Below are 14,091 nucleotides of genomic sequence, written 5' to 3' on the forward strand. Positions count from 1 at the left end.
AAAATGAAGCCGAAGAAGAGATAGACAAAGCGATAGAAAGAGAGAGAGGGAAAGGAAGAGACAAAAATAGGCAGAAAAGAGAAAGAGGAAAAGATAGAGAAGAACAGAAGAGGACAAGCCTATAAGAGAGAGAGGGAGGAGTAATAAAGATGATGTATATATAGGAAATTAGAGAAAAGGAGGGGAAAGAGAGAGAGAGAGAGAGAAAGGGAGAGAGAGAAAGAGAAAGGGAGAGAGGAATAGATGGGAGGGAGGAATAGATGGGAGACACCAGAGTAAGGAAATTAAGAGTAGGAATAGGATCAGAAAGAACAATAGGACATAAGACTAATAGAAGAAAGAACAATAATAGGCTAGATAAGGTATGCAAAACATTATAAGAAGAGAAGGAGATAGGGAGATGATGGAAAAGAAAGAGTTGTAAAGGGAGTGAAAAGAATAAAGAGAGAGAGAGAGAGAGAGAGAGAGAGAGAGAGAGAGAGAGAGAGAGAAATTTGAACATATTTGAGGATATCCCTGTACTTAGCGTTTCTGACAAATATTGAAGAAAGAGATAGCGATAAAATATTCTTGGTTGAGGAGGGGGAAGAGAGAGAAAGAGGGGAGAAGAGGGAGAGAGAGAGAGAGGGGAGAAGAGGGAGAAAAGGAGAGGAATTGGAAGGAGAAAAGAGATCTTTCCCTGAAGAAAATACGGAAGAGAAGAGGAAAAAGAAGAATGTAAGGCCAGAAAAGATGAGAATATAGAAGAAAGAGGAGAGAAGAAAAGGAGGTTGATAAAAAAGAAAAGGAGGGTAGGAGAATAAGAAAAAAGGAAAGTGGAAAAGGAGAACAGAAGTGAGTTAAAGGGGGAGATAATTGGAAAAGGAAGAGGAAAGAGAAGAGAGAGAGGAGGAAAGATGACAAAAAACAAATCTCTTATCTTCTTCTCATGGCGAGATATTCTTATTGAATAATGGAGATTTTACTCACATCAACTCTTCGTATGGCAGTTTTTCTTCGATTGACCTGACCTTTGTATCGGCTTCTATAGCGGCGGATATAACTTGGAAAGTTCATCATGATGCATGCTCGTCGGATCATTACCCGATATTTATTTCTATTAATAATCCTGCATTACAACCAGTTCCTATAAATCCTAGATTCGTTTGGCGTTTCAAGAAAGCGGATTGGTCCAAATTTAAAAATGAAATCCATTTCCACGAACGTGTCAAAATTGAAGGTGATGTAAATGAGATTGTTTCCGAAATTAATGCGGACATTCTACGCGCGGCAAAGATTTCCATTCCTTTACTGAACCTATCCAAGGTGAAAAGAGTTATGCCCTGGTGGAATGATGAAATTCAAAAAAAAAAAAAAAAAAGTCGATTTCCTTTGTAGGAATATTTTTTTTTTATCAGATCGAAATATGACGGTTGTGCCAAATTGTGGACTGTCGAACTCCAACAAAGATATTGTATTTAAGATGACTTGGACTCACACATCAATGTCCAATATTGTGCTAATCCGTCCTGGTAAGTCCTAAACTAAGACAACATTTGCTAATATGCTGTAAGGTCTTGAGTATCATCCCGAAATCGAAGAGAGAAGGATGATAGAATAGGAGAAAGCCAGCCGTTCCGAGAACGAACCTTAGTCCTTCAGGATAAAATCCGCCCCGGGCGGGAATCGAACCGGCATACCTAGCGCTTACCTTACAAGGCAAATGCTCTACCCGCCAAAAGCTAACTAGGCTGGCTATAATTAACATTAGGTACCTATTATTCCTATTAATTTATTACGAGCGGGTTAACCGTTCTTTGTGTGGGAAGAGGGGGGTAACGATCGATGTTAATAGGTGCCGTACCGATTTTATCGATCGATAAATCGATATCCTTACTCGATAGAACCACTGCACATCACCACTTTACCTTGTTCAGTAGGTATAAGACCGCCTGCTACTCTCAGGGGAAAAACGGTTTCATCAATTTCAAGTTTTTTTTTCGAGAAGAATACCGACCTACGACCTGCTCAAAATTGTCTCATTCCATCCTGATTCAAGATGGGGGGTGCTTCACAAACAAGTCCAAAATGATCATAAGACGCACTTTTAGATAGGTACCTTATGGTCTACCTGGCGAAAAAATGTGCGATAGGCGATTTTGCGCCCAAAGTGCCCATGTGTCCATACTTTCATGACAGCTTGATAGGTATATTTTGTACCTAATTGATTATTTGCTTTCAAGTGCATTATACCTAATTAGTAAAAACAACAAACAAATTTACAATGTAGATACAACATAGGTATTATGAGTAACTATACTAATTTCCAGCCACTTGTTTGTTGTATTAAAATGAGAATGATGAGGAGCAATATAGGCTGTTTATTTTTTTCTGACCAACCGTTCGGGAGTTATTCAGTTTTAATGAAACAAAAGCACATTTTAAGAGGTTTGATAGAGGGAACTGTAACTGCCAAGATAGCGAAGAGAGAAGGAAGACAGGCTAAGAGAAAGCCAACGACCCTTTTACTATTTGTTAAGTCTTTTGGTGACCGATGCAAGCTACAGTTTACATCGGTCACCAAAGGGTTAGGATAAAATCTGGCGGGAATCGAACCTGCGGCCTAGCGCTTTTGGCTTTTGCAAGGCTGACGCACTACCCTCTGAGCTGAGCCAATTCGACTGGCCTAGATACGGCTCTGCTGCCGAGGATAGTTAAGGAATTGGTTGATATCTCAGTGTTAAAGGCGGGACAAAAAAGTCTGACCTTTTACAAAATCACAACCATACCAAAACGACCATACCAAAAAAGGAAACAATCGAAATCGGCTATTCGTTTTCGTAAAGGAAAAGGTGTGGATGATGGAACAGTGATGCGACTTGTGCGGGACCCGAAAGTCAAGCTCAAGTATCAACATCTGATAACCAATAGTTTTGTTGAGGTACCTAATAATATTTTATTTACATCATACAGAATAGTCCAGTAGATTAAGCGTGGCTGCCTTGTAACTGCTAGGCCATGGGTTTGATTCCCATCCGGGGCAGATTTTATCCTGAATGGATAAGGCTGGCTTTCTCCTTCAATGTCTTCCTTTTCTCTTCGATTTCGGGACGATAAGACCTTAGCAGTGTGAGTTCCCTCTATCAAACCTCTTTAAAAAAGAAAAGAACGTACATTTCATCTTATCTTTTTTTTTTTATGGCATGCCTTTGTCCTGGGTAAAAATCGTAAATCCCGTTTTTCAAAACAATTTTGCCGATTTGTCCCTAAGAAGGGAATGAAAGTTGGTAACTCTAGACTCTAGTTATAATACCCCATCCTTCTCGTCCCTCCTCAGTGTAATCAACTGCTGCGCTGGTGTCCGTCGCCAAGTTGCACCTTCTTTGCAGATTCACCCCTTTACCTCGTCAGTCGACGAGGTCGTTTATGTGTGAACACAGCTTTACAATAAACTTATCTTGTTTTTTACCTCCCCTTCATATACTCCCCATAATATGTCAAATAAGACCTTGGTTAGACTGCGGGGGAAAAGGGACTTTTCAGTCCTATCCCAGCAGGATAAACAAGGTATATTGTCGTTTATGTGTGAACACAGCTTTACAATAAACTTATCTTGTTTTTTACCTCCCCTTCATATACTCCCCATAATATGTCAAATAAGATCTTGGTTAGGCTGTGGGGGAAAAGGGACTTTTCAGTCCTCTCCCAGCAGGATAAACAAGGTATATTCTATTCTATTCTATTCTATTCTCGTTTCTCAGTGTAATCGCCTGCTCCGCTGGTGCCCCTCACCAGACTGTAACAACGCCATCAAGGTGCAGCACGTAGAGGCGCGACCCGTTGTGTGCAAGTGCGGACACCGCTTCTGTTTCGCATGCGGCGAGAACTGGCACGATCCGGTGCGCTGCTCGCTGCTGCGGCGATGGATCAAGAAGTGCGACGACGACTCGGAGACGAGCAACTGGATTGCGGCGAACACGAAGGTGAGTGGGGGACGAATACATTTAGGTGTAAAAAAAAAACTCTTAATCCATAAAGAGCCGATTTTTTTTTTAGATCTTGCTGAAATTTAACCGCTTCTAACTCCGGACCAGTACCGAGTAAATTTGTCAAATAATGGTGAAAATAGTAGGAAATTTTGTTTTCCAACGGATAGACAGATCCCCGATGCACTCTGACGTAGAGCGACTGAGATATTAGCGAGAAATAGAGAAGGGTTTGGTCAAGTTTGATGTGACTTTAATGTAGGCCTCGGCTCTCATGGGTTAAAAGGGGGGTGTTTTAACAATAGAATTTGCGACGAACTATTTTTTTTAATATGTTTTGTTTTATTTTAGAATAATAGGTACATACATTTAACAAGCATTATATTTCCATTTCCTTTTTTATTTAATTGATTAATTCATTAATTTCCTTTTTATTTTCCAGGAATGTCCCAAGTGTCTGGTTACGATTGAGAAGGACGGAGGTTGTAACCATATGGTTTGTAAGAATCAAAGTTGTAAGGCGGAGTTCTGTTGGGTGTGTCTCGGCCCTTGGGAACCACACGGCTCCTCCTGGTAAGTTATAAGTAGATATGTACAATGAGTATAAACTCTAACGGTCAAGACACTCGCCTGGTAATCAGGAGAACGTGGGTTTGTAAGAATCAAAGCTGTAAGGCGGAGTTCTGTTGGGCGTGTCTCGGCCCTTGGGAACCTCACAGGTCATCCTGGTAAGTAATGATAAGTAGATATGTACAATGAGTATAAACTCTAACGGTCAAGACACTCGCCTGGTAATCAGGAGAACGTGGGTTTGTAAGAATCAAAGTTGTAAGGCGGAGTTCTGTTGAGCGTGTCTCGGCCCTTGGGAACCTCACGGCTCATCCTGGTAAGTAATCCCTAACTCGGTGGTTCAGTGGTCAAGACACTCGCCTAGTGGTAACCTTCCAATCAAAACTACAGTTCCTCATGACAAATTGTCATAATTTCAAACTGTAGAAATCAAATTTCCGTGACACCATTACAAGCCTGTCTTGGTGGCGTGATCAAGACACTCGCCCGGTAAACAGGAGGGCGTAGGTTTGATCCCAGCCAAGGCATGGAATTTTATCCTCATTTATGTGAGAATTTGACCACATGTCCACATGATAATGGAACGCCATGTTTTTGGTTCCATCACTCAACATAAACCGACCGAAAATTTAATGTTTGATTTAATAAAACCTAAAAATGCGTTAATAAATGCGATAAAATTAAATTATGTAAAAAGACAAGATCTCATCTTCTTAAAATTTAAATCATGACCTTGGACGACCTTGGCTTCACAATTTTCGTACCAAAGAAAATTTAATGTTTGATTTAATAAAACCTAAAAATGCGTTAATAAATGGGATAAAATTAAATTATGTAAAAAGACAGAGTGTAGATCTCATCTTCTTAAAATTGGAATCATGACCTTGGACGACCTTGGCTTCACAATTTTCGTACCAAAACTTTCTCCATCAACATACAACCTCCTTGGTGGGAAGTCCGATTTTTCAACTGCGAGAAGTGAGCAACCTTCCCCTCCTACGGTAACAGAACATGACGTCACAGACCAAGGTTGGGGTTGGGGAGTTTGGGACAGCACGAAAAAGGAGAAAGGAGAAGAGAAAAAAATAGAAAAAGAAACAAAAAAGCCCTCCTACGGTAACAGAACATGACGTCACAGACCAAGGTTGGGGTTGGGGAGTTTGGGACATCACGAAAAAGGAGAAAGGAGGACACCATTACAAGCCTGTCTTGGTGGCGTGATCAAGACACTCGCCTGGTAAACAGGAGGGCGTAGGTTTGATCCCAGCCAAGGCATGAAATTTTATCCTCGTTTATTTGAGAATTTGACCACATGTCCACATGATAATGGAGCTCTAAGGGTTAGGTTGTAGAGAACGCCTCCGGCGTTAACCTCGCCTAGTGGTTACCTTCTACTCGAGTCTGTTTACTATTAAGACAATAACATACAATATCAGTCAAATATCGGAATCGACACCATTACAAGCCTGTCTTGGTGGCGTGATCAAGACACTCGCCTGGTAAACAGGAGGGCGTAGGTTTGATCCCAGCCAAGGCATGGAATTTTATCCTCATTTATTTGAGAATTTGACCACATGTCCACATGATAACGGACCTCTAAGGGTTAGGTTGTAGAGAACGCCTCCGGCGTAAACCTCGCCTAGTGGTTACCTTCTACTTGAGTCTGTTTACTATTAAGACAATAGACACTCGCCAAGACAATAACATACAATAACAGTCAAATATCCGAAGACAATAACAATAACATACAATAGATAACATACAGTAACAGTCAAATATCGGAATATCCACTTTCAGGTACTCGTGCAATCGCTATGATGAAGAAGAGGCGAAGGTAGCGCGAGGCGCGCAAGAGCGCTCGAGGGCCGCGCTACAGCGCTACTTGTTCTATTGCAATCGCTACATGAATCACATGCAGTCGCTCAAGTTCGAACACAAGCTGTACGCGAGCGTTAAGGAGAAAATGGAGGAGATGCAGCAGCATAATATGTCTTGGATTGAGGTAATTATAAAGCGCTAGGTCGCGGGTTCGATTCCTGGGAGGATTTGTAGCTTTAACAGATAAGGTTCGTTCTCGGAACGGCTGTTTTTTTTATCTTGTCCTCTCTTTTTAGGACGATTAAACCTCAACAGTTACCTACAGTCCCAACTGCTTTTTACTTTCCTTATCCTATAGGAAGGAAAGTAATGTAATCGGGTCAAATTTTTGATGGGCAGTTTTTAGTGTCAAAACACGTTTTGATAGGAAGGAAAGTACCTAATGTAATCGGGTCAAATTTTCGATGGTCAGTTTTTAGTGCCAAAACACGTTTTGAGGTCCTTTTTTTTTGGAGCTCATCATATTAATAAGTCACATATACATCTCCTCAGGTTCAATTCCTCAAGAAGGCGGTGGACATTCTGTGCCAGTGTCGTCAGACGTTGATGTACACCTATGTGTTTGCCTACTACCTGCGCAAGAACAATCAGAGTGTCCTGTTTGAGGACAACCAGAAGGACTTGGAGAGTGCCACGGAGAAGCTGTCGGAATATCTGGAGAGGGACATCACGTCGGAGAACTTGGCCAATATCAAGCAGCAGGTGCAGGACAAATACAGGTTAGTTGAAATCCAGTTGAAATACTCGTACAAGTAGTGTTGTTGTTGTAGCGACTTTAGCTTTCGCCGAATGGTGTTGGCAGAGTAAAGGAAAGACATCTTTTTGTATCAGCCATACACCGGGGTGATGGTCTCTAGCCATGTTTAATTGGCTGGTCCTGAACCGCAGTCAACCATCGTGAGGACTTGTGCTTATTCTTTAAAAGCAGGGAGAACCCTTTGAGTTTGTATCTGCCAGAAGTTCTGGCAGATACAAACACATGAAATACAAGTAGCGAGTAGTTACCTAATAACCAAAAAATAAAAATAAAGATGAGTGTTTCACCGCCGGCGCCGTTTTTATTTCGTGGCGATGCGATGAAACGACTGCTACAAGTAGCGAGTAGTTACCTAATAACCAAAAAATAAAAATAAAGATGAGTGTTTCACCGCCGGCGCCGTTTTTATTTCGTGGCGATGAAACAACTGCTAAATATAAAAAAATAAATAAAGTCATATTCAAAAATCAAAATCAAAAATCAAATTAGACTCGTGTGGTCTGTGTCATAGCATGCCCATGCCGTAGTATGCCTCTCATCAGATGGGCGATAAGAGACACAATCATCTTCTTCTTTTTCTTCGCCTTTTCCCGTGTTCAGACGGGGTCGGTGTTTTTCGTCAGCCTCTCAATCAGCCCTATCTAATCGTTTTGTCGCTATAGCTGAAAACCGCCAAAAAACGGTCGAAATCTGTCCAAAAGCGGTCAAAATACCGCCAAGCGCAGAAATCATCTCAACCAAACGTTTTGTGTTGCATCCTTGTCACATTTGTGAACTACATACCAAATTCCAAGTCTCTAGCTTAAACCGTTCCCTAGATACATCAGCCCTAGGGTGATTGCATTGGGCAGGTTTTGGTTACAAATTTTACGAGTGGATGCCTTTCGCACTCAAAATTTGCTATTTCTCGCGGAAAATTCAGGCTGGTCTACTCCCTGTGTAAAGACCCCCAGCCAGACTGAGCTGGTCTACTCCCTGTTTGACGTCCCCCTAAGACAGGGGTCGCCAACATTTTATGGCGAGATACCTTTAGTCTGAGAACCAAAAATTTACTGAGTAGCGACGTAAATTTTTGGTTCCCATAGAAGTTGCTCTTAACGCTACCGGTAGCCAACCGTTGCACCGGTCTTAACCAAAAGTTTCGTGTCGCATCCTTGTCACATTTGACAGCTACATACAAAATTTCAACTCTCTAGCTCTCACCGTTCTCGAGATATTTTATTTACAGACAGACACACACACACAGACCTATGGCTGAAACTTTGGATTTAGGCTCTAGGGACCTCAAAACGTGTTTTGGCACTAAAAACTGACCATCGAAAATTTGACCCGATTACATTACTTTCCTTCCTATAGGATAAGGAAAGTAAAAAATAAATCATACTATCGAGTAAAGTGAGAAAATCATTGATGCGTTCCTATAATTTGTGTACACTAATGTGTAAGTAAAGTCCACACCTATAATTTGTGTACATACACTAATGTGTAAGTAAAGTCCACAATATGACAGAGTAAAGGTCCACACCCACTTATCCGTTACCTTACGTCTAGCTTGTTCAATATTACTTAACATTGGATCAAATGCACAACCACACACTTAGAATGTACGACCACTACACCTGCCTCGGTGGTGTAGTGGTCAAGGCGCTCGCCTGGTAAACAGGAGGGCGTGGGTTCAATCCCAGCCGAGGTATGGTATTTTATTCTCAATATAATTTGACAATTTGACCACAATAATAGTAGTAGCCTACTGCAGGAGTAAAGGGACTTTTCAGTCCCATGCGAGCAGTATAAATAGCACTATTATTATTATTCAGCACAGATAAAGTCCGTCTCTAGATAGATACATAAGTGTGCTGTGTACAGTGTGTAGTGCATTTGATCCAATGTAAAGTAATATGGAACAAGCTAGACGTAAGGTGATGGATAAGTATGCTTGGACCTAATAAGGACTGACTACACTCGAGAGAGAAAAAAAAAAGAGTATAGGCTCCAAAAAGAAAAATCGAGGCAGTTTCATTTCCATAACTAGGTTGGGATAAGTCCTTCTATGGGGACAGACTGACAGACAGACGAGACCGAAGCGAATACAATAGTCCGTCCCTTATACCTTTTTATTACTATTGAAATAATAAAGGAAGGACGGACTAAAAACCCTTAGCAGTCATACAATGACGTAAAACTCCTGTCAAACCAAAAAAACGAATTAGCTACTAGCGTCCTACGAAATAGAAGAAGAAAAAAATGGGGGTTATAAACTAAACCCCTCAATCTTTTCAATACCATGAGATAGGTACCATCTTGGATTTATGTTTTGTCTAAGATAAAATTATAATAATAATAATAATAATAGACTCTTGAGTGGAAGGCAACCACTAGGCGAGGTTAACGCCTTAGGCGTTCTCTACCACCTAACCCTTAAAGAGATGAGAGCTACATAGGGAAGAGAGTTGAGAGAATGGAAGTGAGGGGGAGAAAACGGCGAGGGAGGCCGAAGAAAAGGTAGAAAGATTGTGTGAATCAAGACCTGGATGAGAAAAATTCATGAGGGCATGAGGTACACAATAGGGCTGCCTGGAAGAGACTGACAAGAAGAGCCGACCCTATTTAGTTAGGGAAAGTCTTGGAAGAAGAATATTTTTCGACAGGATAAGAAATGAAGTGATTAGAGATAAGATCAAGGTGACGGAAGTAACAAAGAAGATTCAGGAAAGAAGACTACAGTGGTATGGCCATGTGATGAGAAGGGATGAAGATTATGTGGGAAAAAGAGTGAGTCGAATGGACGTTGAAGGACGCAGTGCAAGAGGAAGACCGAAGAAAAGATGGGAACACTGTATAAATAAAGATTTGAGTGAGAAGGGGTAACGAAGTTCACAACCGAGGGTACCTGGAAATTGTTCACTTAAAATGCCGAGCCTACTTGAGTGGGAAAAGGGAAAGAAGAAGATTTGAAATTTATTCATCTTTTCGTTCAGGAATTATTTTAGATTTAGGAAAGGTACTTTTGGACCACCCAATTATTTTAACAAGTGTACTCAGAATTATAGGAACGCCCTGTAGTTTTTTTCCCTCTCCTCTTGTCCGTTTTAAATTGAAATTATGAAATTGTTCGGTAAAGGTAAAAACACACTACTATCACGTCACGTGAGCTCATGTGACGTGATAGTAGTGTGGCTGTCCTGAACGAAATTACCTACAATATTATGGTAAAACTTTGAACTACATCTTTCTCACTCCCCATGAACTCACGTGACGTACGTGACGTGATAGTAGGGTGGCTGTCCTAAACGAAGTAGCCCACAATACTATGGGAAAACTTTGAACTACATCTTTCTGACTTCCCATGAACTCACGTGACGTACGTGACGTGATAGTAGGGTGGCTGTCCTAAACGAAGTAGCCCACAATACTATGGGAAAACTTTGAACTACATCTTTCTGACTTCCCATGAACTCACGTCACGTGACGTAATAGTAGTGTGTTTCTACCTTATGAACCAAACTAAGTGGTAAGCACGGTGGACTTTAGCTTTGGAGGTTGGTGGTTCGAGTTCAAATCATCGAAATTATAGAGGTCTGTTTATTAATGAGGGAACGTCATCGACTTTTGATTCCTTTTGTGTATTTTGCTCGATATAGTTTGAACTAATAGCTGTTTTGCCCCGTGCTTAGATGAGGAAATATTTTTTGGCGGATTTGCTTAGGCAAATTAATACCTTTTCAGTACGAAGGTATTTACCTATTGAAGATGAAAAAAATTCATCAGTACTTACTTACTTACTTACTTTTCGAGTCCGGGATCCGGTAATATCTAAAGAAAGAAAGTAAGTTCTAGATTTGTACATAATATAATTGTGTAGTTTTACATACAAAAGAGAGGTTGAGAATTGGAATTAAATACTTTTGGAAATTTGGACCTTTCTGCTGAAAAATAAAGAGTTCCAATAGGGATCAGGGACATCTCTTGCTTCCTAGCAAAAATCTAGATTTCTATAAATCAACGTGTATTTACTCCTGGCCTACAGTGGCGTAGCGTCCATGTAGGGCGTGTACGGCGGCCATACACTCAAAATTTACTCAAATACCCTTAAATAGGTACGTCACACTCCAAAAAATTGGGATCAAGGAGGCCGCTGGTCCCCCCAAGAGGACCCCTTCCCCTACCTTCGAACTTAATTTTTCTCAAATCAATTTAAATAAATATTAAACTCGTTAATCCAAGCATAATTTCTGAGCTAATATTTATTTCGCGAGTTAAAAAGCGAGATTTATACCTTCCAATGCGGGATTGTTTTGTTTACAAGCGCCACATAATTCTTGTTCCGCTCACCAGGGGGCATCCTAGTCGGTGTTTACACCCAGGCTCTACAAAGACCTCCCCCGGAGCGGTTTGCCATTTATTCAGTCATCACGAATTCAATCATTTTAATCGGTTTAGTGATTAAAAAACGTTCAGGTGAATCGGTTTAATGTAGATTTTTTTTTTTTTGATCGGAGCAATTATTATTTAATTTTTATATATTTTTCCTTTTTATTTGCTGAATTCAATTAGATGTAATTCTTTACACTCCTGGGATCTTGGCAAAGTTGAGACTTGGAGGGGAATTTGATTGGATTTGGGATTCGCGGAGTGTGCGAAGAAGAAGATTGTGGACACCATGCTGAGGAGGATTGTGTGAGAAATGGTCTGAAGGAAAATACAAATATATACTTCATCTTGATCCCATATTGTACTTGGAAGATCATAGCGCCTCTCATCCATCTGGTGATAGAAAATATAGAAATGACATAGGTAGATAGATAGAGGTCCCAAAACATGTCCAGTTCATAGAACCAGAAAAAGTTTCGCCGAACCTTCAAAGCATCAACCTCTGACTTGTGAAACCACGACCTTCTCATCTTCAAACCAATACGTCCTAGCTCCAACCTTTAATTTAAATAAGGATCTAACATAGAAAGAATGTGGATCATTATAACTATGAGTTTGACGAGTGGTTAATTTATGAATTAATTTACATCTCTGGCGCTCCAAAGACATAGTGTATGGAGACACCAGCACCAATGTCACCAAGACACTACACACTTCGGCTTATTAAAGGTGCTCGATCAGCGATAATAAAGAATCAGTCATAAGCACAAGTGTTATTAGTTTTTAGAGATAGGTAGTATAAGAATCACCTGTAAGGCTCAACACACAGGGTCGTAATAAGAAAGTATAAGTAGTGCTTTCTTTAGACAACCAACAAGATGTCCCATTGTAATGTTAACTGTTTTGATAATGGAGCACCAAAATATTTTCTGGATAGGTACAAAACTTGGGTGAAAATTGTCTGATTTCTCACTATTTGAGTGTTTTCTCAGGATCTATTCAACTTTATAACTTTTAGAAACAATTGACTTTAAAATTGAAGAATAAAACGATTTAACTAAAAGAAAAGGAAATTCAAATAATTTGACACGGCAGTGCACCATCCAGTGCACCATCAACGGTTATAACCGGTTGGAAGATGAGTATTCAAACTCATACGGTGAAATGAATCATAATTGTTTTGGCCGTATTGGGTGAAAGACGAGATTTTGAGATGATATCGGGATAACATGTCCATGCGGAGTAACACAGAGAATATAATTATGAAAAGTACTTGAAAGCCATCAGTCATAAAGAGAAGGATTTTCTCATTTTCATAGCATTTGCTCGCAGCGCCAGCCGAGCTTATCGATATCGAAAAAGTTTTTTTTTTTTTTTTTCACTTTCCAGACAAATTGTCTCGATTTTTATTTTTACTCGTGAGTGAATTTATGAAAGAAGATGATTCTGTGTAAAGAGTGAGTTTATTTCTTAAGGAAGTGTAAAGAAAAGAATTTCTATTTTCCGTAGATTTCTCAGTCACAGAGTCAGATCCTAAAACATGCAACTCTTCAACTAACTTATACCTCCCTATAGGGAGTTGAGATCTGACTCATCGACTGAGTAGCTCTCTTATAACTCACTCTTTTCCACTTGTATTTATGCCTCCGTTGTTCCTCTCTCCCTCAGGCTAAGGTGTATTTTCCTTGGGGAAACTTTCGGAAAAGGAAGCGATTCCGATGGCGCGCCATCTTCTTCCTTCTCTCTTTGATTTCGGGACGATAAGACCATAGCAGTTACAGTTCCCTCTGTCAAACCTCTTAAAAAAAAAAAAAAAAAATGTTCTCTAACATTTTGTAGTCTACAACTTCAATGTCTTCTATGAATTTGTGACAAGAGCAATACCTATGCAATTCTCAATGATTTTTTGACAAGCAATATCTTCATTTTCTTTTATTTGTTCACAGCCAAAGTCTTTAGATTATTGTTATGTTATTTCAGTTATTTTACTATACATATTTACCTAAACTACCTAGATTTATTGTTGACATTTAGTCTAGGGAGAGAAAAAAATAAAAACTCTGTGAGTCTACAACAATAATCTGAGCGCACGGCAGTGCGCCAGGCCAAGTTCCAGTAAGCACGCCTGTGTATCTTTACACGAACCGATTCGGCAGGTTTTTCTCACTTTCATAGATCGGATTCCTCTAAAGATAACCTTTTGAAATTCAAGGTACATATTTAGGTAAGGTACATAAACATACCTTGAAAATTTGAGCTCTTAATACCAAGTAGTTCCGGAGATATAGAGGCGCAAAAATCGCAATTTTTTTACTCACTCACTCATCAAAATGTTGAGGGAGTTCCTGATGTAGTAGAAACTTGAAATTTGGCAGGATGATAGGTCTTGATGAGTAAGTAAAGGGAAAACTCTGAAATTCGGCAAAAGTTGTACTGGGCTCCGCCCACAGGCGGAAATAACCGCTTTTTGGCGGTTTTTAGTCCGTCCTCCCTTTACTATTACAATAGTAATAAAAAGGTATAAGGGATGGACTATTGTATTCGCTTCGG

At 40.1% G+C, this 14,091-nt stretch overlaps 1 protein-coding gene across 1 annotated transcript; it reads left to right on the forward strand.

Annotated features, from left to right (window-relative positions):
• Positions 1–1,483: 1,483 nt before the first annotated feature.
• LOC103505204 (E3 ubiquitin-protein ligase arih1) lies at positions 1,484–7,169 on the forward strand. The gene is made up of 6 exons (XM_008469522.1): positions 1,484–1,511; positions 2,832–2,920; positions 3,741–3,962; positions 4,408–4,538; positions 6,333–6,537; positions 6,906–7,169. Exons 1-6 carry the CDS (start codon positions 1,484–1,486, stop codon positions 7,167–7,169), a joined length of 939 nt encoding a protein of 312 aa, XP_008467744.1.
• Positions 7,170–14,091: the final 6,922 nt, after the last annotated feature.

The sequence above is a fragment of the Diaphorina citri genome, unplaced genomic scaffold, assembly GCF_000475195.1.
Source record: "Diaphorina citri unplaced genomic scaffold, Diaci psyllid genome assembly version 1.1 scaffold156, whole genome shotgun sequence".
Lineage (NCBI taxonomy): Eukaryota > Metazoa > Arthropoda > Insecta > Hemiptera > Psyllidae > Diaphorina > Diaphorina citri.

What these genes read in the sequence shown, in the direction of transcription:
- LOC103505204 (XM_008469522.1), top strand. Translation starts at nt 1,484, where the DNA reads ATGTCCAATATTGTGCTAATCCGTCCTG. An exon ending in TATTGTGCTAATCCGTCCTG is followed by an intron (nt 1,512 to 2,831) that starts GTAAGTCCTAAA and finishes GTAAAGGAAAAG; the next exon opens with GTGTGGATGATGGAACAGTG. An exon ending in GGATTGCGGCGAACACGAAG is followed by an intron (nt 3,963 to 4,407) that starts GTGAGTGGGGGA and finishes TTTATTTTCCAG; the next exon opens with GAATGTCCCAAGTGTCTGGT.